General features: G+C 32.1%; 1 protein-coding gene across 2 annotated transcripts in view; it reads left to right on the forward strand.

The window, feature by feature from the left end:
• LOC114335145 (juvenile hormone acid O-methyltransferase-like) overlaps positions 1–24,859 on the forward strand; it is a 66,245-nt gene extending 41,386 nt beyond the window's left edge. For both annotated transcript variants that reach the window (XM_028285315.2, XM_050646898.1), the window contains exons 2-4: positions 10,505–10,884; positions 21,813–22,087; positions 24,650–24,859. In XM_028285315.2, the coding sequence (XP_028141116.2) occupies positions 10,646–10,884; positions 21,813–22,087; positions 24,650–24,837 (702 nt within the window). In that variant the 5' untranslated portion in view covers positions 10,505–10,645 and the 3' untranslated portion in view covers positions 24,838–24,859. The remainder of the gene's footprint in view (positions 1–10,504; positions 10,885–21,812; positions 22,088–24,649) is intronic.
• Positions 24,860–25,118: the final 259 nt, after the last annotated feature.

Genomic DNA, 25,118 nt, shown 5'->3' on the forward strand with positions numbered 1-25,118 from the left:
GAACCGGGGGCTTTGTCATTTTTAAGTGTTAAGATGGCTTCTCTAATTTCTTCTTCGGTGGGGAGTGGTTGCCGATCATTTTCATTAATTTGAAGCATGTTTCCTCCATCTCGCCATCTTCATAATTGCCACTAAGCAGTTCTTCAAAATGTTGCGCCCATCTGTTTAGTATCTGTTCCTTGTTACTAATCATATAGCCTATGTCAGGTGGAGGTTATCAAATAGTATATTCTTAAAATTTTACTTACAAAAAAGCCTATGTCAGGTGCATTACAATGTTACTGATTGTAGTTAGTCGACACCCATACCTGAAACAATAAAGTACTATTAATGACAATATTATTTTATTATTAATATTATGATACGGACAATAACGAAAATCTTAAATATTGACAATGGCCAGTTGAGTTAGTCATTGTCGACAAGTGCTGGATATTAAAGTTATAGTCCATAGAAACTGGACATTGTTGACAATTTGATATTCTTGATAACCTTTCTATCAATGTACAAGCAATGTCGACATTGCCCATTGATAACATAGAAAAAATAGACTTGGTAAGGTATGGGCGGCTCTGTGCATCGAGGTGTAACGCCAATATCAAGGACGACATTGGCCAATGTTTACTTTGAGTAGTCTCGCCATCTTTGTCTGTCACATGCGCGGGATCGCTTGGTAAAAAGAGATAGATAGACCACCGATCGGCTGCCCGGGCGATACGCTATATTGCTCAGTATGCCTTACCAAGTAGCAGAATAAAAACATTTGAGTTTTGTTTAACGTTTTTAAAGGTTTTATTGTGGTAAATAAGAAGATAATGGTTTTAAAGTTACCTTGTAGATATACTGCCAGAACTTTAAAACTGTTAAGAATTTGTCACTAGTTTTAAAGTAGGTATCTAATAAGAGTATCAAATAAGACTAATTAATCTTAACAGATAATTTTTCTTATTGTAGTTTTAAAATGGTTTATTCTTAGTTCACTTTAAAACTAATCAGTTTTATGAAGAACTTCCGGACTGTTTGGTTTTATTAGATTCTAGTTTGTTACCTTTTAGTTTTATTGCAGTTTTAAAGATTCTCCTAATATGACTAATAAAACCTATTATTAAAACTACTTTATCTCAAGCCTATTATGTCAGTAAAACATATGCCTTAAAACTATTTTTTTAGTTTTCTTTAAAGTTTCTTCCTTAAAAGCAATTAGTAAGCTATATTAAAACCAAACGCTTTTAACTGAATCAATTTGGTTATCATAAAGAATAAACTATGCTTCTTGTTAAAAACAATAAAACTAAACTCATCCCCTCTTCTTTTATGTCCAAAATGTTCGGTCATTTGTTTTAGAGCGAAACAGTGGTGTAGTGTGTTGTAAAAAGTGGAAGTACAGTTAGTATGGAATAAATAAGTCGCAAGTACTTAAAATACAAACTAACTGGTCATTTTAAAAGAAAGATACAGCACCCACAGCACTACGACGCCTCGACTTTAGGTTAGATTCACATTAAAACCGAGTGGCATTATTGACAGCAGCATTAAAACTAAACGGCTTTAATTCCAAGGCAACCTTGCTTTTATGTAGGATATATGCTCTTGGAAAGGTATAGAATAAAACCATTTGATCTTAACAATTCTCTCTCGATAGACCAAATAGTTTTATTTGGATTTCGGCCATATTGCTTTCTAGAGATGCTGAAAGCCATGATAGATTACAAGATAAGGCTTACATAAAAATTATCAATAAGCGTCTTAAAGACATAAATTCGATTTAATTTAAGAGTAACATTAAAAATGTAGAAAAAATTATTTTTTTTAAGAATGCTATACAGTATGCAACTTCTCTCACTACTTCCATACATTTGAAACGAACAATTCCTCACGCAGTGAGAAAAGTCGGCCATTGCAGTGAGAAATATTTTTTCTCGCGGGTTCTCCTACGGTCTTCCATGCTATGATCGCAGTTTCCATGGCAACATGCACAATACAAACACAATTAATGTAGTCAAATAAATGTGTTAAAGCAAAACCTACCAGGAACCACCTTTCAAAACTGTTCAAAAATAACTAGTAATTAGAATTTTAAAAAATAAGGTATATAAATTTTAAAAATATTAAATATCTACATGTATATGTATTTTATTTCAATTTATGCATATAATATAACTAAAAGCACCTTAATTATTTAATTTTGAAATTTGAACTCTTGACAAAACCGCATCCATAAAAAAAGTACAGTGTACAACACATGAGAAAATGACATATTTCTCCCTTGCTTGATTTGCGGCCCTCGCTTCGTGCCTCGGCTCGTGCCAACAAACTTCTGCGCTCGTGACGAATATGTCTTTTTTCTCACTTGTTGTACATTATACTATTTCTTTCAAATTAATATTTTTCTAATATAAATTTTTTTATTATTTTTATTTTTTAATCGCCAAAAGTCAGAAATTTTAGGGCGCGTGAGTTATTCAGACCTATTTTTGTTAACATTATCAAAAAAGTTGGGTGCGCAAGTGTTTTTCTACGTTGAGAGTCCGAAATAACCAAGTACTTTTTATTCTTTATATGGTTACAAATACTACCTTAACACATGTAATTTGTTGATTATTTTGCTTAGTAGACAGTCAGATTTAGTTGGCTTCAGAGTACACCACAGGCAGTTCTGTTGACTCTAAAAAGAAGAAACATATATCAACTGATCGTGGTGGCCGCCGAATCGAATTAAACCTAAAGCATTATTTTTTTAATTATTTAGTTTCACCCGTTACACAAGCACACTGGTATTTCACAATAATTATAAATTCTACCCTTTGAAGCTTGAAAGCACAAATACAGTAGGCCAGCGATTCTCAACCTGTGGGGCGCGCCCCCCTAGGGGGGCGCGCTTTTAATAATGGGGGGGGGGGGCGTGAGCATATAAAAAAATACACCAACATCATTAACTAATTTACTAAAATCAAAGCAAAACAAAATTCTGACAAAATAAAAAATAAAATACACATGATCACTGAATAGGAGTTCAAGGAGAATCATAAAGAGCACTCAATACTAAAAGGTAAGATTTTACTGTTTTTTGTCAAAATTATTGAACGAGGGGGGGGGGGAGCAGTGAAAATAATTATGGAAGATTGGGTCGCAAAGGGTAAAAGGTTGAGAAACGCTGCAGTAGGCTGTGCTATAAATAGATAAGGAAACAAAATATAACAAACCTGTTTAAACCGACTTTACTACTGAGAGAACAATTACATATCGGATGAAACAAAGCCCGGAATATAGTCCAGTAGCAACGCTTTTACGTAAAAAGCAAAACAAGTCCTGGCCAAAACACCTATTTTAATTCTCGAAGAAGCTTTAAAGCGGCAACTACGTTTCGATTTAAAAGCTTCATCAACACCATCATCACAGCCATCCCATCGTAGTGGATTATGGCAATGCCTGGGGATATATTAATCTTTTTTTGCAGGTGGATTATCCCTGGTTGGTCTATTTCTTATAGATCTATAATATGTGTTCTTGCAGCGTTGATTCTGTATTTCCAATCTTTTCTATTTCTGCATCTTTACTTCCAGCCTTTTATTTTCATTATTTTTATGTCTTTCTCTATCTGGTTCCACCATCTTATCCTAGATCTTCCCCTGTTTCTTGGTACCAGGGGTGTTAGTTCATGATTATTTTTATCATTTCTGCGTGTGCTCTTCTCATTATGTTGCCTGCCTATGCTAGTCGTTTTGCTTTTATGTATCTTCCTATGTTATCACCTCCCATTTCTTGTTGAATTTTTTTATTGGTCTTCGTTGTTGTGTCTCCGTCCCTTGTTCTTTTTGGTCCCAATATTGATCCCATTATTTTTCTTTCTACTATTCTTAGAGCTTCTTCATCTTTTTTTGTCAGCGTCGTGGTTCCCATTGCATACGTGATAACTGGTCAGATCAGTGTCTTATACATTCTGGTTTTCGTTTGTCTGTTGATGTTTTTGGATCTGAGTAATTGCTTATTCCTTCCAAAAGCTTGATTGTCCTTCTGGATTCTCTCCTATATTCTGTCTTTGCTGCTTTTTCCTACTGTTACTCCTAGGTAGTTGAACTTGATTGCTTTTTCACATTTATATTTTAGGTAGGTACCGTTATTATCAGTCCTCTTTCAATTTCCCCGTTCAGTTTCATGTATTTGGTTTTGTCTTCATTAATTACTAATCCCAACTTTTTTGCCTCTACATCCAATTTGGTTTTGACTTTTGAAGTCTTCTCTTTTCTCTGCTACAACTGCTAATTCATCTACATAATTTGTGTTCCATTCAGTATTTATACCTTCCGTTTAAATTTGCGTCCCTCAAGATATGCTCCAAAACTAGGTTAAAGAAGGTGGGAGAGATTGGGTCTCCTTGCTTCACACCCCTAAAAATTTGATTTTTGCTTTGGAGTTCTACAGGCATATCTGCTGTAAATTTTATAAAATTACCAAAATGGGTACAAGTTTTTTTTTACCCGAAAAACCTGTTAAGTTATTGTTAAGTTGGTAGATTGCCATGATACGTTGCAGGGTTGGTATGTCGAGTTGAAACACTAACTCTAACTTATAATTTATTTATGATTTAGAACATCCATCAACATAAGTTTACTAAGATGTTGTTTCGCGGGGTAGTCCTTCAGGACACCCTTCTCGCAGGACGGCTCACTAGCATAGTAACGATCTTAATCTTACTATGAATAATGACAATACTATAATGCTCAATTTAATCACCCTGTGGGCTATTTATCTCTTCTTCCAACTCGGACCTTGGAAGTAAACTATACGAGAGTCTCCGCGAGGTTACACAAACACACTTCGTCAATCAATCTTCGTTTTGTTTGTGTATGTAGGAACAATATCTTTTGTAACAACCTAAATTACAAAATTGGAAAGAAATCCTTTGTAAAAGGTATAAAAATTTTTTTATTAAAAATCCCTTAAAAGGGCTACATCACAACAAAACGTTTTCGATTTTTATAAAAAATCATCATCAGTGTTCGATAAACTGGATGCTAGCTGAGCCACAAAAGAAAAATATTTGGGTAAAAACCCTTTACATAAAATATAGATGCCTTAAAAGTGCATACTTCAGTAAAAAGGCCTGTGATGGTCGTTGCCATTAAGTCATTGAAATGTGATCAACTCAATTTGGATCCCACGTGTTGGGAAACCTGTATACCTTACCTTAGGGCATTATCCTGTTTGCCATGTGACCATCACAGGCCTTTTTACTGAAGTATGCACTTTTAAGGCATCTATATTTTATGTAAAGGGTTTTAACCCAAATATTTTTCTTTTGTGGCTCAGCTAGCATTCAGTTTATCGAACACTGATGATGATTTTTTATAAAAATCGAAAACGTTTTGTTGTGATGTAGCCCTTTTAAGGGATTTTTAATAAAAAAATTTTTATACCTTTTACAAAGGATTTCTTTCCAATTTTGTGATTGATGGTATACAGCCAACTACAGGAAAACCTTTTTCTTTTCCTTGTGGAACCTAAATTACTTAAAATTATATACATTTTTCCGATACATATAATATTATACAGAAATAATTTTTCCCCTTACTGTAAAAACCGAAATTTTGATAAATTTGTTACTATTTTAAACCGACTTAACTACTGAGAGAACAATTGCATATCGGATCAAACAAAGCCCGGAATATAGTTCTGTAGCAACGCTTTTAGGTAAAAAGTAAAACAAGTCCTAGCCAAAACACCTATTTTAAATTTCGAAGAAGCTTTAAAGCGGCAACTACGTTTCGATTTAAAAGCTTCATCAACACCATCATCACAGTCATTCCATCGTAGTGGATTATGGCAATGCCTGGGGATATATTAACCTTTTTTTGCAGGTGGATTATTCCTGGTTCGTCTATTTCTTATAGATCTATAATATGTGTTCTTGCAGCGTTGGTTATGTATTTTCAATCTTGTCTGTTTCTGCATATTTTCTTCCAGCATTTTATTTTTATTATTTTTATGGCTTTCTTTATCTGTTCCACCATCTTATCCTGGATCTTCCTCTGTTTCTTGGTACCAGGGGTGTCAGTTCATGATTATTTTTATCATTTCTGCGGGTGATCTTCTCATTATGCCTGCCTATTCTAGTCGCTTTGCTTTTACGTATCTTGCTTTGTTATCACCTCCCATTTCTTGTTGAATTTTTTCATTAGTCTTCATTGTTGTGTCTCCGTCGTTTATTCTTTTTGATCCCAATGTTGACCCCATTATTTTTCTGTCTACTATTCTTAGAGCTTCTTCATCTTATTTTGTCAGCATCGTGGTTCCCATTGCATACGTTATAACTGGTCAGATCAGTGTCTTATACATTTTGGTTTTCGTTTTTCTGTTGATGTTTTTGGATCTGAGCAATTGCTTATTCCTTCCAAAAGCTTGATGATCCTTCTGGAATCTCTCCTTATCTTTGCTACTTTTTTCTACTGTTACTCCTAGGTAGTTGAACTTGATTGCTTTTTCAAATTTATATTTTAGGTAGGTACCGTTATTATTAGTCCTCTTTCAGTTTCCCCGTTCAGTTTCATGTATTTGGTTTTGTCTTCATTAATTATTAATCCCAACTTTTTTGCCTCTACATCCAACTTGGTTATGACTTTTGAAGTCTTCTCTTTTCTGTGCTACAACTGCTAATTCATCCACATAATTTGTGTTTCATTCAGTATTATGGTAGGGGAGCAAAGTATGCTAAATGTGTAGTCACTCGAGCGTTATGTGGACCTATTGGTTTGTGCAGAATAGGTCCTAAAACCAAAAAAAGGTAAGTAAAGTTTTCCATTTTAGTGGGGACTTTCCATTTTTAATTTAATTTTCCATTTTTCACAATCAATTTTTTAGACTAAAGCGCCATCTATCCATAATTAGAAAAAATGTCTAGAATAAAATTATTTATTTTTACGTAAGTAATGCAAATCTACAATAAAAATGGGGACTCATTTAAGATTTTAAAGTAATTCCCAACCTCACCTCCATAGGGGGTGGTGTTTGGTGCCATTCGATAGATTTTTCAAATATATTGAATAAGTGTATTTTTCAGTTTTTCGATCTGATGTCCATTTCGCGAAATATCGCGGGATTCGTATTTAAAATTTAAAATCACCCCCACCCCTCTCGTTGGGAAGTCGTGTTTGGTATCATTTGATAGATTTTTGAAAAATATTAAGCATGTATTTTTTAGTTTTTCGATCTGTCATTTATTTCGCGAAATATTCGCTTTTTTCGCGTGAAACTTTGGGACTCACCCATTTCCTTACGCCCCAATCAAATCGTCAGATTTTCGAAATATACACTGTTTTGCATGTACTTAACTTACCTTATCTTAATCTGACAATTTCGAGTTTTTCTAAGGATAGATTCTTTTTCGGGCCCCCCTTAACGAACTCCCCTGCATTAAGAGCAAATATATGGTAGAGGTACATTCTCAGGGTACAACGTTCCTCCCCATGTAATAATCTGACGCGCTCGAGTAACTGTAAAAGTCACCGCTTGGGCTCCCCTACCATGGTTTAAATTTGCGTCTCTCAAGACATGCTCCAAAACTAGGTTAAAGAAGGTGGGAGAGATTAGGTCTCCTTGCTTCACACCTCTAATGATATTAACTTCGTCTGATATTGTTCCCTAAAATTTGATTTTTGCTTTGAAGTTCTAGAGGCACATCCGCTGTAAATTTTATAAAATTACCAAAATTGCTACTAGTTTTTTTCACCCGAAAAACCGAAATTATTATAAATTTGTTACTATTTCAAAAACGCAAGGAACGTTTGGTAACACTCTTTAGTTTTATTTAAGGGACAATTAACTACATAAAACAATAAAATTGCTTAAATACCTAAGGTCCTTTTACTCATGTCTTTTGATAGTCAATTACTTATTATTTGACTTAATTACTTTACAAAAACACATTGGTATTTCAAAAGTATTTCTACCCTTTGAAGCTTGAAAACACAAACACAGTAGGCTGTGCTATAAATAAATAAGAAAAACAAAATATACCAAATCAGTTTAAACCGACTTTACTACTGAGAGAACAATTGCATATCGGATCAAACAAAGCCCGGAATATAGTTCTGTAGCAACGCTTTTACGTAAAAAGCAAAACAAGTCCTAGCCAAAACACCTATTTTAAATTTCGAAGAAGCTTTAAAGCGGCAACTACGTTTCGTTTCGATTTAACGGCTTAGTATTCGGAAAGTTGCTAAAAAAGGAGAATAAATACGAAACATACAAGAAATAGAATCCTGCTTAGGGAGACAGCGACGAAATTCTGTCGCGTCTTGAATATATTTTAAACGACCTTTTCTGTATTTCTGTTTTCACCTTTTCAGTGCTTTTTTGGCTAATATTTTTTTTAAGAAAATGAAAGCTAAAATAATTTTTTTATTTTACAAAGCATAGAAAATATGATATATACAGAGTGAGGCAGATAAAGGGCCAATAATAAATATTTCGAGAACTAAAGGCAACTGAATTCTGAAAATTGTAATTTTGAGGAGTGAACTGGTTAATCAACATATTTTCATCTTTTGGTCATACCGGAAGTTGCTTAAAACTTCGTTTTTTTAATGGGACACCCTGTATGTTTTTAAACATTTTGAATTCCCCTCGATGTTTTCTTTATTTTTGTTTTTGGTTGTTTGATAGTTTTGTAATATTATATAGGGTATTTTAAAGGATAATTACGTTTTTTTTATATAAATTTCGTAGCAACATTCACACCTTGTACAATTGTCCTGATTTAACTAGACATTTTAGAGAACTTTATTAAAAATAGTAATTTACATACGAGTATTCAAGCACCGAACATGCATATTTATCGCATTTTTCAGATTTAAAATCGCTTATAACTCAAAAACTGTCATCTTTTGAGAAAAATACGACAAACGTTTTTGTTTAAAATGGTCCAAAAAATTTCAAAAAATATTCGGTGCAAAAAGATGTTAAATTTTTTCTAACGGGCGCGGTATCACAACATGAATTATACTTTCAATTCAATTAAATCTTTGGTTATGAATACTCATATCTTTGGTTTCATAAACGCTAAAGGCTTCTTCCAGAGTTTAAATCAAAAGTCCTTTTTTTATATTTTCATAATTAATGATGTATGAAAGGCCTGAATGTCCCCTGGTTTAGCGAGAAAGGTCAACAGGGTAAGGTATACTAGCTCACAATTTTCGATTTTTAGATGTTCAGATGAAGCAAAAAATTAAACAAAAATAAGCAAACAAATTCCTTTGGGAGCTTGTAATAATGTGGAATTACTGTTGTAAGGTAGGACTTTGGTTTTAGAAACGTTAAATAACAGGAGATTCGAATCGCACCACGATTTAATGGTGACTAGGTCTGTAGCTATGGTATTGCGAAGATCCATAAGCTAAGTAGTTGTTGTAAGAAAATCTGCACATCCGCATCGGGAGTTCTATAAATACAAATAATATAGAGGTCAAAAGATTTCTGATAAATTATGGAGAATTCAAAAACTTTTAGATTTTAGATTTTAGACTTTAGACTTAAGCGGAATGAGATGTTTATATTGAGATTAATATCAAGATCACTAAGATATATCTTTCAATTTTGATACCATTTAGGAAATAAAAGAGTATAGCATGGTCTTTTATTTAGTCAGATTGATCAAGTAAATTTAAGGTTTGTTAGTAGTAAAAGTAAGTAGTGCTACTATCGCTGCTCTTCGAGCTATCTATTTGAAGAGTGTCGAGCTAAGTGATACGTATATGCCAAAATTAAAAACTGACAGAAATCAAAGAAAACTTGATCAATCAAAAAAATAAAACAAAAATATAATTGACGTCTGGACTGAAATAATCTTTTTCGCGTTTTGATCTACTGCAGTGGCTCTTGTCCTTCGGGAAGCTATTGATGTGATCAGTAATCATTCCGCTATCATGTAGAGTGTACTTACTTTTTTTAACACTGGCACTTAGATCAATTAACAAAGAATATGATGCCGGACTTAAAGTGGGCTCACCTTTGGGCTTCATTTGCAACCACTACAGTGAAGTTGGCGCATAGATCTCATAGGGGGACATTGGCATAGGACCATTGATCATATTGTTTGGAAAAAACCAAAATTTATATTTTGGCACTTAGATCACTCAGCTCAGCCACTTTCATTTACATTATTTGATGTATTGGAAATTTTTATTTTGAAACATGGTTACACCGCACCTGTTTTTTTTTGGATTTATATGACTGCGGACACTAAATCCATTCGCCAACCGCACCTGCTTTTTAATATGTCTAATTAGCTAGTTTACAAATAATTACCCAGGCTAATTACCTAGACATTTTGTTCTTGATAAGTTTGAATAATCATAATATAAAAGAAAACCATATAACAAGGTTTTTAGTATCCTTAGTATAGCTTTTCTTATATGATACGTCACTCCGTTCTAAAAGGTTTGGTAAAGTTGATACCTCTATTAAATATTTCGTAGTTTCTGAATAATAATTTTTTGTGTGCTTTTAGCTTTAATAAACATTAAAAATGCTTGAACCAGAACTATGGGGACAATCGTCAGTGTTTTTAACATCATGTCACAAGAAAAATATAAGCAACGTGAAAAACCTTATCAAATGGAAAGACAATGAATAAATCTTTGAGTTTGGAATGGCTGATGGCAGCAACTCAAAAAGTGTACTTTTTCCGATCCTACCCGATAATTACAAGGAGTTTATTGGTTCTGATGTTAGTCGTCGAATGGTTGAGTACCTCAAAAGGAATAATGACAATCCAAGAGCAAGTTTTGTGATTTTCGATATTTCGTCTGAGACCATTCCTGCAGAATTCGTGAACAGGTTCGATCACATTTTTGGATTTGCTGTAATGCATTGGGTCAAAAATACGCGGTAAGTTAAAGATATTCTGACTTTTGTGTGTATTTTGTTCAACACAAACTGGTAGGTATTAAGAGGAAACAGTAGCGATCAACAGGTAGCAAAAACGCGTTCCAAAATTGCGGCTGTAATTTTGAATATTTTTTCGAGATACTTGGCACACGTATTCGTAATATAATAAAAAAATGGCGGTATAGAGTCCAATTTGAAAAAATATATTAATATGTGGAAATTACTCTGTAATTAAATACAATGTTAAAAAACGAGCCTGTACCGCCATTAAGAAGAACAAAAAAATACATTTTCTTCAAATGAATTTTTTATCCGATACCTAGATTTTCTGTCATTTTGGAACTACTAAAATTTTTTATTTCATTAGTAGTTCCAAAATGACACAAAATCTAGGCATCGGATAAAAAAGTTTATTTGAAGAAAGTGTATTTTTTGGTTCTTCTTAATGGCGGTACAGGCTCGTTCTTTTAATATTGTATTTAATTACAGAGTAATTTCCACATATTAATATATTTTTCAAATTGGGCTCTGTACCGCCATTCTTTATTATATTACGAATACATGTGCCAAATATCTCGAAACAATATTCAAAATTACAGCCGCAATCTTGGAACGCGTTTTCGCTACCTGTTGATCGCTGCTGTTTCCTCTTAATAATTTCATTTACATTTATAAATAATACAGAATGAGTTTTATGTATGTATCGCCTCAATTATCTCGGAAATGGCTTTTACGATTTTTATAAGTTTTGATGGGTAATAGTTTTGTGATCCGGAGGATATTATGGTGGTATTTACATTGTTGCCAGATCTTCCGTTTTTTGGAAATCTAATGAACTTTCTTATTTCTAATGGAGCATCCTGTATATGTTTTGCGTTTTGAAGTCCTCAAAAAATACTGATTATTTTTAATGCAATATTACCTATACTTACCTAAATGCGGCAATTTTGGAATTATTGCTACGTTTAAAAAACATTAAAACAAATTATAAAACTAAATTTTTTCGTCCCGGGTGGACATTATTTTAGTTTCCTTAGGATCATTGGGAACAAAAAAAGTTTTTTGTAATTTTTCACTAAAGTTAATCATCGTTTTCGAGTTATGATAATTTAAAAATGAAAAGAAAAACGAAAAATTACGATTTTCAAGGCTAAGGTAAAAATATTATTTTTGAAATTACGAAACGCCTAAATTCAAGTTCAAATCATATTTTATCAATTTCCGATAAGTAATTTGAGCTTATTTCATTAAAAAGCATTGTTTTTAGTTGTTAATGCACCCCGATCGCCTGTCCTCTCCTAAGCGCTTTATTGACATTTAAAAAAGAATGATTTAGAACAGCATGTCAAATATTATTATGGGGAGCTGATACAAGAAGGTTTAAACTTGAATTTATGCACTTCGTGATTTCAAAAGTAATATACCTATTGTACTTATTATGTTTTTGGGCCTTGAAAATCGTCATTGTTCGTTTTTTTCAGTTTTACATTGTTTATAACTCGAAAACCATCAAATTTACAGAAAATTTACAAAAGCCCTTTGTTATTCTCAATGATCCAAAGAACCTATACTCTGGGCTAATTAGCAAAATTCATGGAAATGTTATCTACCAGCAATTTTATTGCTGGAATCGAATTATAAGATCCTATATATTAATAATATAGGTATGCAAAGTCCGCAGATAGTGTGCTACTTTTTTATAAACAAAATGGCGCCGGACAAATCGTATTTTTTTTAATTATTGCTCTATAACTCCGAAGATTTTAACTTTACAACAAAAACACCCAAATAAAAATTCACCGCAATTAAATTCTGCATAGAGATATGTTTTTTACGATTTGCTCCGATGAAAATTTTCCTCGGAAAATGTGGGTTTTCCCAACAAAATCTCGAATTTTCAAATAATTTTTTTGGGCCAGTAATTATTTATCAATAATTATATAGCTTAGTGAAATAAAAGCTTTCTTGGTATAGATTATAAATTCAGAAGCCGGTGAAAATGAAACGAATATTTTAGCAACAATTCAATTGTTAATTAACAAATTTCAGTCGCAATAACAACCAAAATAATCATGAGACTTGGATCAAACTTAGAAAGATTATAAAGATGTGATGCCTATTTAATATTTTGTCGACAAAATATTAATTTTTAATTTTTTTGCATAATCTTTAAATGTTTAAAAAACTGTTATAAAAAAATTAACATTTTTCAGAAATTGTTTATTATATTCTAATTTTATAAAACACTTAAAATGCGTATTTCATAGGTCTTGAAAATGGATGCTTTAAAAAAATTTTCCAACCATTTGCAAAAAAGTTATGAAACAGCAAAGTAAATATACGATTGCTCCGTTGTTTATAATTTGTTTTAATTGTTTCAAAGCTTAAAAGTGAGTCTATGGTACAATCTAATTATTCACAAAGAATGTCAAAAATTAGTGCAATGGTTATATTTTAATCAAAGATTAAAAATACTTTTTTTTGTAATTTTTAGCTCAAAAGTAGGCCTGACACAGAGTCGGAGCTAAAATGTTCACTCGAAGCGACTGACACGCAGCATAAATTATTTATAAGTGTACGTCTCGCGCGGCCGGTCGTCGCTCCGAGTGAAAATTTTAGCTACAGTACTGTATTATTCTACTTTCGCGCGTGTAAATGACAAAAGAATATATTTATAATCATTAATTAAAATATAACCATTAAACTGATAATCGATATTTATTTGTAAATAATTAGCTTATACTTTAAACTCACTTCTACGCTTTGAAAGAATTAAAAAAAATTATAAACACCGTATAATCTTATGTTTATTTTGCTGTTTCATAAGTTTTTTGCAAATGGTTGCAAAAAAGTTTTAAAGCATTCATTTTCAAGATATTTGAAAGGCGCATTTTAGCTATTTTTTAAAATTACAATATAATAAAACTTTCTGAGAAACGTTAATTTGTTTATAACTATTTTTTTAAACATTTAAAGATTAGGCAAAAAAATAAAAAAATTATATTTTGTCGACAAAATGTTAAACAGGCATCTCATCTTTATAAGATTGCAAAGTTTGATCAGTGTATCATAATTATTTTGGTTATTATTGCGACCGTAAATTATTAATTAACAATTGAATTGTTGCTAAAATATTCGTTTAATTTTTATCAGCTTCTGGAACTATAATTCAAGCCAAGAAGGCTTTTAAGTCACCAAATTATTTAATTATTGGTAGAGAATTACTTATCTAAAACTTTATTTTAAAATTAAAGATTTTGTTGGGAAAACCCGCATTTTCCGAAGAAAATTTTCATCCGAGCAGATCGGGAAAACACGTCTCTATGCAGAATTTGATCACGGTGAATTTTTATTTGGGTATTTTTGTTGTAAAGTTAAAATCTTCGGAGTTATAGAGCAATAATTGAAAAAAACACGATATTCGAGCGCCACTTTGTTTATAAAAAAAGTAGCACACTATCTGAGGACTTTGCATACCTATATTATTAATATATAGGATCTTATAATTCGATTCTAGCAATAAAATTGCTGGTAAATAACTTTTCCCAAAAATGGCCTATTCTCCGATAATCAGCCCAGACTACTAAAATAATATCTGCCCGGGCCAAAAATTTAATTTTATAATTTGTTTTAGAAATATTTTAAAATAAATATACATAGCAATAACTCAGAATTAACAACATTTAGGTATAGGGAATATTACATAAAAATAATCAGTATTTCTTAAGGACTTCGAAACGCAAAATAGATACAGGGTGTCCCTTTTGAAATAAGAAAGTCAATTAGATTTCCAGGAAAACGGAAGGTCTGACAACAATTTAAATACCGATAAAATCTGTCGGATCAGAAGGCCCTTACTCAATAAAACAAATATTAAAGTCATGCAAACCGTTTCCGAGATAAGTGAGGCGTTCCATACATAAAATTCACTCTGTATAATCTAGAATCACATAAAACCTAAAGAAGTAATTTGACAGACAGAATATTGATCAAGACAGAATATTGATAGGCTGATTTATGTGAATCCATGGACATCATATGGAGATTTTTCTCAGATGTCCTTCTTATTTGCAGTGTACATATTTTTTTTTATTACCCATTGTTCTATTGTCCTCTATCTAATCAGCCCTAAACATCCATCCTTGGATATAGGCCTCCTCTTCCCTCTTCCGTGTCTCTCCATCTTGGGCAATTTTCATCCTTTTTGACCGGGGTGTTTCTTCAGGTCATCTGACCATCGCATTTGTGGCCTTTCCCTTTTTCGTTTGTGGTTCCACGGTATAATCGTCTTAGTCCATTCATCCTTCATCCTTCTGCCTTAGAGTGAGTCTGGCGAACTTCCATTTGCTACTTAAGTTGGGACATCTTTCACTGTTATTTTGTTACAGATCCATTCATTTCTTTTCCTGTTCGATTGTTTAATGTTTTCCATTTTGTCTTTCCATTACTCTTTCTTTCTGTAATATTTTTTTCATATTTTTCTTTGTAAATGTCTATGTCTGAAAACCATATATGAGGACATGGGGTACACATTGATTGAAGACTCTTGATTTTAGATATTGGGGGTATTTTCTGTGCTTTAGAACAGAAATATAGGACAGTTTTCCGAATAATGCCCAGGCCAATCTCATTCTTCTCTTTATTCCTTCGGCCTGATTTCCTTTATTTAATTTAGCGATTTGCCCTAGATTTATATACTCTTTTACTTGTTCTATTCTTGTTTGTGCCACTGTAAATATTAGTTCTTTTTGTTCGTTTATCTTTGTCGATTCTCTGTCTACTACTTCCATCATTCTTTGTAATTCTTCACTTTTTTCTGCTGTTAATACAATATGATCAGTATATCTATTGTCATACTTTTGGTATTTATTAGTATAACTAATTTATTGCATCTTTTCCACACATAGTCAAAAGTTCCTTACATACTTCTGTCTATTAAGAATCTCAGCTATCTTTCATGCGATTTCTCTTTTGTCTGTCTTCTTCTTCCCGTGTCATGTCAGAACTATCAGTATATAGAGGTTCCACAGTAAAATCACTCCTCTGTCGGCGCTTTGATCTCAAGAAGTAATACCGGCAGTACGCAATTGGTAATTCACCAGTGGTGGATACGGGTTTTCCCTGTTAAAATTCGTACGTTTCTATGCGACTAGCAATACAAGAGTGGGGCAAAAGCGACTAATAACATTGCGCGGCCGCCATGCACGACTACAGATTTTACTTCCAATTTTTCGGACAGTGGTTCTACTGGGCAAAGGCTTCTCGATATTCTGTAATATGGAATATTTGTCCTGTGTTTGATATCTGAGTCCATTCACGAATGTTTTTTAACCAAGAAATTTGTTTTCTTCCTACATTTCTACGGCCTTCTATTTTGTCTCTAAGGATAAGTTGTAGTATTCTGTATGGATTCCCCCTAACTATATGTCCCAGATAAGACATTTTCCGGTGTTTAACAGTCTTTAGCAGTTTTTTATCTTTGTTGGCACTCCGTAGTACTTCCTGGTTAGTTTTTCTTTCGGTCCAAATTATCTGGAACATCATTCTATCAATCCACATTTCCAATGCTTCAATGCTGTTCATGGTCGATACTTTTAGGGTCCACATTTCTGCACCATACAGAAGAACATACCATATACAGGGTGTTTCATTAATAATTGTCCATATATTAACTGGAGAAACTTTAGCACAAGATAAAAATATTTAACCTAAAACACTTAAATAAAATGTGGTTCCTTACTGAGTTACAGGGTGTTATATCTAAATATTTAAGAACTATTTTTGCTCAGCATTTTAAAACTATTCGACGTATCCTTTTCATACTTGGCAGAAAGTGCGACTACTAGACACCCTACTAAATTATGATTAACAAACGTACCACTTTGCTAGCTAGACTACCAGAAGCGTACGACAGGATATGGTGAATGGTTGACCCTTCTCAAATTCTACGCCACTAGAGGAATTACTATTTGAGTGCCATTTTGAGATTTTCCAATACTTTCTACGTAAATAATATACTCTTCATTGGTAACGATAAAGTCATTAGTTTTGGAGATATTTAAAGTTAAATATGAAACGGCACAGTTATTTTGATTAATTTATATTATTCATCTGATTAAAATTTAAAAATTATTTGTACCCAGCACTTTAAAACTATTTAGCGTATTCTTATCATACTTGGTAGAAAGTGTAGGTACTGTACACCCTATTAAATTAAAATAAATCAACGTTTCTAGCTACTACCAGAGAAGTACGACAGGGAATAGTGGCTGGTTGGCCCTCCCAAATTCTACGCCACTGACAAAATTGATATTTTAGGGTAATTTTTGGATATTGCAATACTTTATTTTATTTGAAACTAAAAACGAAGCGACACAATACACTGATCAAAATAACCGTGTCGTTTCAATTTTAACTTTAAATATCTCGAAAACTATTGAGTTTATCGTTACGATTGAAGAGTATATTATTTTCATAGAAAATATTGGAGAATCTAAAAATTGAACTAAAATGGCAATTTCGCCAGTGGCGCAGAATTTGGAAAGGATCAACCGTTTACTTTCCACCGTCGTACGCCTCTGGTAATAGCCAGAAACGTTTGTTTGTGTCTAGTACCAAGTATGAAAAGGGTACGTCGAATCGTTTTAAAATGCTGAGCAAAAATAGTTTTTAAATTTTTAGATAAACACCCTGTAACTCAGTAAGGAACCAATTTTTTTAAGTGTTTTAGGTTAAATATTCGTATTTTGTGCTAAGGTTTCTCCAGTTACTATATGGACAATTATTAATGAAACACCCTGTATAACACTTATAGACCAGGGCGCATCTGTAAAAGTATTAGTACTTATATTAGTACGTAATTATACTTGGATGTTGAGAGGTGACTCATATTTTTTTGCAGAAATTGCTTGAAAGTAACTCATATAATAATATTAGAGTTATCCTCCCATTCAAAAGATCCGGAAATCAAAATGTCAAAAAATGAAGGAAAAATTCGATTTTTTTTCGATTATAACTTTAAATATACATATTCACTTCCGAGAAAAGTTGCACTGACATAAAAGTTGCGTAATTAAATTTCCTATAATACACAATTAGTTAAAAATTTTAAAAATTGTCACCCTTCTTGCAAAATAGCAATAATTGCGAAAAAACATAAAAAAACAAGTATTTGCATTTTACTTAGTTCAAACATTTATGCTACACTTAGGACCTTCACTTTTCAAGCAGTAAAACTGTACGATATTTATTATAAAACAATACTGTAAATTTCGTTAAGATCGGTTTAACAGATTTTGCAAAATAAATTTTGCAATCCAGCTTTCGCAAAAAAAAATTATTTTTTCAAAATGTTGCAGGGTTGAACATAAAGCAGACAGCAAGCTAAATTTCTTTACATATAGAAGAATACTGCCACTTGCAATTTGCAAAATTAAAATCGGTTAACTACCGCGGCGTCAAAATTTTTTTAAATAAACATTAATTTTGGTGCAACGCGCTGGACAGCGGATACGTTTGCTCTGATTGGGCATTCCAATGACCTTTGATAATGATTGATAAATTTAAATTTTTAGTACATTTCAATATAAATAAATAAATTTGTTTATTGCAAAATAAAAACACATACTCTGTCCTTGGAAAATTACACTTTTTGGCAAAAACTTTCTTTGTTCATATATTTTAACTTAGAGAATTTAAGTTTGGAAAGAAATCCTTTGTAAAAGGTATAAAAATTTTTTTATTAAAAATCCCTTAAAAGGGCTACATTACAACAAAACGTTTTCGATTTTTTTAAAAAATCATCATCAGTGTTCGATCTAAAAATAAGTATAACCGATTTAATGAATATAAAGTTATTATTTAAATATTGACAAAGGTTAGAGCAAGTTGGTTATACTTACAAACTGGATGCTAGCTGAGCCACAAAAGAAAAATATTTGGGTAAAAACCCTTTACATAAAATATAGATGCCTTAAAAGTGCATACTTCAGTAAAAAGGCCTGTGATGGTCACATGGCAAACAGGATAATGCCCTAAGGTAAGGTATACAGGTTTCCCAACACGTGGGATCCAAATTGAGTTGATCACATTTCAATGACTTAATGGCAACTGAATGCAAAATGAGTGATGTTTCTGAAAGGTGTCAAAAGACAGATGGACAACGTGACGTGGAATTTACCCTGTATTCCGACAGCCAACTAAGCTTAATTTAAGTTTATTATTTTTAAACATATGCAATTGTTTAAACAATATTTCACAAACAATAATCAAATTAGTTTGCAATTGGATATAGTGGAACCCTTTCATCATTTCAAATTAGTTTGATTTTTGTGGAATTAAAATATTAAAATGCAACAAAATATAGAGTAAGAAAATAATATATTACACAAATATTGGAAGGAATTTTGGTGGAAATCAACTTGTGTGAATCTAACACCGCTGTCCTGCGCGTAGCACCAAAAATTAATGTTTATTATAAAAAATCCTGTATAAAAATATACAGTATATTTCTATAATGCAAAAAAATCAACTTTTTATCTGCTTTATTTTCAATCCTGTAACATTTTGAAAAAATTATTTTTTGCGAAAGCTGGATTGCAAAATTTATTTTGCAAAATCTATTAAACCGATCTTAATGAAATTTGCAGTACTGTTTTACTATATCATAGAGTTTTTCTGGGTAAAACATGAAGGTCCTAAGTGTGGCATAAATCGTTAAAAAACGTAAAATACGATAACGTTTAATTATGGTTTTTTTTCGCAATTATTGTTATTTTGCACCAAGGGTTACAATTTTTAAAATGTTTAACATATTGTAGTAAATCTAATTATACAACTTTTATGTTAGTACAACTTTTCTTTGAAGTGAATACTTTTAAAGTTATAATCAAAAATCGAAGAAAAAAATTGAATTTTTCCTTCATTTTTTGACATTTTGCTTATTTTAACAATGTTCCGGACCTTTTTGACTGGGAGAATAACTCAGTTATTATTATATGAGTTAATTCCAAACAATTTCTGCAAAAAGACATGAGTCACTTCTCATCGTCCATCTTAAAAGAGATGCACCCTGGACTGTTAACCATTCTTTATCAAATCTTAGTTCGACCACAGGCAATCTGCCGCTCTGTTTGTTCTATTCACTCGATCTCCACTTCTGTTTCAAGCTTTCAGTACATAAATATTTAGATATTGGATACCCCATCAAATTTTCTATTATCTGTCCCTCCAGTTCTAATTTACATCTTCGTAGATTTGCTGTTATAACTATGCATTTTGTCTTTTATGGGAAAATTGACATTTTATTTTTTCTGGCGGTTATATTAAATTGGTGCAGCATACGTTGTAAATTTAACTTGTTTTCCTTTCATTTGGTATTTTCTTTTAGTTCTGACTTGTTTATTCTTTGAGTTAAAGAACGGAAGACCCAGGGGATACCCTGGCTATTCCCATTGTCGGCTTCAGTAGGGTCAGCTAGTTCTTCTTCTAGTTTTACTTTTATTGTGTTATTCCGGTCGATATTTTCGATCGTTTTAATTATTCCTATAGTATTATTCCCAGAATAGCATTCCTCTTAAGTTTTACAAACTTGATCGATGATTAAAACATGAACTCTAAATTTTTGTATTTTAGATGATTCCTATTTATGATCCTAAATAAAACGGGACAATACAGGGTGTTTCATTAATAATTGTCCATATAGTAACTGGAGAAACCTTAGCACAAAATACGAAGATTTAACCTAAAACACTTAAATAAAATGTGGTTCCTTACTGAGTTACAGGGTGTTTTATCTAAAAATTTAAAAAACATTTTTGCTCAGCATTTTAAAACTATTCGACGTATCCTTTTCATGCTTGGCAGAAAGTACGACTACTACACACCCTACTAAATTATGATAAAAAAAAACATTTCTAGCTACTACCACAGGCGTACGACAGGGGATGGTGAATGGATGACCCTTCTCAAATTCTACGCGACTGGTGGAATTACTATTTTAGTGCCATTTTTAAATTCTCCAGTACTTTCTACGTAAATAATATACTCCTCATTGGTAACGATAAAGTCATTAGTTTCCGAGATATTTGAAGTTAAATATGAAACGGCACAGTTATTTTGATTAATTTATTATAGGATTCATATGATTAAAATTTAAAAATTATTTGTACCCATTACTTTAAAACTATTTGGCGTATCCTTATCATACTTGGCAGAAAGTGTAGGTATTGTACACCCTACTAAATTAAGATAAATAAACATTTCTAGCTACTACCAGAGGCGTACGACACGGGATAGTGTCTGGTTAACCCTTCCCAAATTCTACGCCACTGACGAAATTGCTATTTTAGTGTAGCTTATTAATTTTTCAATACTTTTATGTAAATAATATACTCTTTATTCGTAACGATAAAATGGTTAGTTTTCGAGATATTTGAAATTAAAAATGAAGCGGCACAATACATTAATCAAAATAAGCGTGTCGTTTCATTTTTAACTTCAAAGATCTCGAAAACTAATGACTTTATCGTTACGAATGAAGAGTATGTTATTTTCATAAAAAGTATTGGAAAATCCAAAAATTGAACTAAAATAGCAATTCCGCCAGTGGCGTAGAATATGGAAAGGGTCAACCATCCACATTCCCCCGTCGTACGCCTCTGGTAATAGACAGAAACGTTTGTTGAACATAATTTAGTAGTTTGTGCAGTACCTATACTTTCTGCCAAGTATGAAAAGGATATGTCGAATAGTTTTAAAATGCTGAGCAAAAATAGTTTTTAAATTTTTAAATAAAACACCCTGTAACTCAGTAAGGAACCACATTTTATTTAAGTGTTTTAGGCTAAATCTTCGTATTTTGTGCTAAGGTTTCTCCAGTTACTATATGGACAATTATTAATGAAACACCCTGTATATTCATGTTGCAGACAAGCATTGAAAAATATGTATAAGATGTTAAAACCAGACGGACAGATACTTTTAACCTACACAGATGAAACATCGGCCGACGAAGTATATCAAGATCTCTCCGTACATCCGAAATGGAAACGATACGACCACAAGCAATTGATGTCACCTTTCTTTATGACAGAAAATGCGTTTGATGAATACAGAAAGTTAATAAGAGAAGCTGGATTTAAGAAGTCCTACAGTACAACTGATTACATAGCGTCAAAGTTGACAGATGAAAATATGTTTGAAGGTAAGGAAAAAGTATGAATTAGTTTCAGTTATTTATTTAATTTTTATGGTTTTCTACGTTATTTTATACCTCTATGAAAACTGCCTTATGTTTTATTGCACAAATTATAAAAAGACGACTTTCTATTTCTAAATTTAAATATCCAATAGCATTGCTCTATTTTCTGCACTCTATATCATATGTTTAATCCAATCCAGAAGACACTGCATTCCAATGCAAAACTAATATTAATAACGAAGGAATCCAAAGAAATCTGAAGAAAAAGGGAAATATCGAAAAATGTATAAAACAAGAGGAAAAATAATAGGTAAAAATAGGTAACAAAAAAGGAGAAACTCAAGTGCCTATAGCTAATGAACTTAGTGAAGTTGTATAATGAGTATTTTTGGCCTTTCATTAGATGTCTTAAGTACTCAATTTTTTATCTTTGGATAGTTCCGCTTCAGTTCCTATCCTTCTAGTTACATCCTTGTTTGACATTCTTTGAATCCATGCGATTCGTAATAGTCAAGAAAGCCACTGCGCATCCGCTAGGAAAAATATTCTAATTCGGATTCTTTGCACAATCTTACTCAAAAAGGACTTCTTTTAACAAATTTGCATGTTGCCAGGACCAAAAAGTGGTCAAAAATTTTTTAAACGTTTTTTTTTTGTTTTTTTTTTCCTAAAATTATTTTTTTTTGCACGGAAAAAAGTTTTTTTAGGTTTTTTGGATCATTCCAAAGAGGAAAGGTCTCTAATGACTTTTCTTTAAAAATGATAGTTTTTGACATATAAGCGATTAAAAATTGAAAAATTGCGAAATCGGCCGTTTTTAACCCTCAAAAACTATGTGAAAACCTGAAAATTTGAATGTTGACAAGGTAGGAAGATATTCTTTAAACATCGATTGATGAAATCCCGAAGAGTTTTTTGCAATACAATATTTAAAACTCCTTTGTCTTTTAATTGCTAATCAAGCGTGCACGACACTATTTTCCACCAACAGTATGGTGCAAATGAAAGGAATAAATTCGTTATTTCGTAAACCGGCGACTTTAAGGAAAAATCCCGAAACAGGTCGATTTTTATTTTTAAGTTACGATATTGTGGCATATATGGTATACTAGTGACGTCATCCATCTGGACGTGATGACATAATCGATGATTTTTTTTAATTGGAATAGGGGCCGTGTGCTAGCTCATTTGAAAGGATCTTCAATTCTCTATTCAGTAATATAAACATTTACATAATTATTTATACAGGGTGTCCAAAAAATTTTTATTAAATTAAATTATTTGACAAAAAAAGAAGTAGAAGGACACCCTGTATAAAAAATTATGTAAATGTTTACATTACTTGATGGAGAATTGAAGAACCTTTCAAACGAACTACCACACGACCCCTATTCTCATTTAAAAAAATCATCGATTACGTCATCACGCCCAGACAAATGACGTCACTAGTATACCATATATGCCACAATATCATAACTTAAAAATAAAAATCGACTTGTTTCAGGATTTTTCCTTAAAGTCACCAATTTTCGAAATAACGAATTTATTCCTTTCATTTGCACCATACTGTCGGTGGAAAATAGTGTCGCGCACGCTTGATTCGCAATTAAAAAACAAAGGAGTTTTGAATACTGTATTGCAAAAAACTCTTCGGGATTTCATCAATCGATGTTTAAAGAATATCTACCTACCTTGGCAACATTCAAATTTTCAGTTTTTCAGATAGACTTTGAGGGTTAAAAATGGCCGATTTCGCAATTTTTCAATTTTTAATCGCTTATGTCAAAAACTATCATTTTTAGAAAAAAGTCACTAAAGACCTTTTCTGTTTGGAATGATCCAAATAACCTAAAAAAACTTTTTTCCATGCAATAAAAATAATTTTAGGAAAAAAAACAAAAAAAAAACGTTTAAAAAAATTTTGACCACCTTTTGGTCCTGGCAACATGGAAATTTGTTAAAAGTAGTCCTTTTTGAGTAAGATTGTGCAAAAAATCCGAATTAGAATATTTTTCCTAGCGGATGCGCAGTGGCTTTCTGGACTATAAGTTTTTGTCTGTAACACCAAAATTCAAAGGCGGTCACCTTATTCACATGCACTTGCTTTAGTGTCTACGCATGAAATCCGTAAAGAAGAGTAGAGAAACCGAAGCAGCCTGACGTAGATCTAACCTTATATGCCGACCAGCTTATATCCATGGCAGCATTCTTTAAGGCGTTTCATTACGTTCTGTAAATTATTGTTATTGTCTGTCATTATTATTTTATCGTGTGCAAAACGTAAGTTATTCAAAGTTCTCCATTGATAGATATGCCTTCTATAGAATTGACAGCTTCTCTTTAAATTTCCTTGGCAGTTTGATTAGATATAATTTTTATAACATGGCTGTCAATATTTTTCTTTTTAACGTATCTACAATTTTTGAAATTGAATTTTTTAAAGTCTACAAACCATAAGTAACTGTCCTGATTCATGTACATGAATCTCTGAGCCAGCACATTTAAGTTGTGGGTTAAATATTAAAATGAGGTTATTTGTAAGTGTATGAATCTGTTTTGTTTTAGATTTCTGCCTAAGCGTGAACCCGATTTTAAGTATGGTCACCAACGAAGAATATGAAGAATACAAAGAAGAATTTATTTGTCGAATGAAAAATAATAAACTTAACCACACTAAAAAAAGTTCGTTAACTGGGGAAACATGCTGCAATACTAGTTTGACATTAAAGATTGTTTTACTTGAAAAATCCTAAATAAAGATTTTGTGTTGTTAAATATTTTTACATTTGGTGCTATAATGTGTTTTTACATTATTTATTGAATTTAAAATTGGTTCGGTGTATGTATAAATACAAGAATACAAAACCGCTAAACGCCGTAAAAATGAGTGGCGCATACAATGTCCCATCTACAAAAGAGCTGATATGAATATTACGTGGCGCGAAAATGTATTTTCAGTTTGATGGAAAATATAATTCTAGTTCTATTTTTAAAGATTTTTTCCATATTATTTGCTAAATTTTGTATAAAACGC

This window comes from Diabrotica virgifera, chromosome 1, assembly GCF_917563875.1.
Source record: "Diabrotica virgifera virgifera chromosome 1, PGI_DIABVI_V3a".
NCBI lineage: Eukaryota > Metazoa > Arthropoda > Insecta > Coleoptera > Chrysomelidae > Diabrotica > Diabrotica virgifera.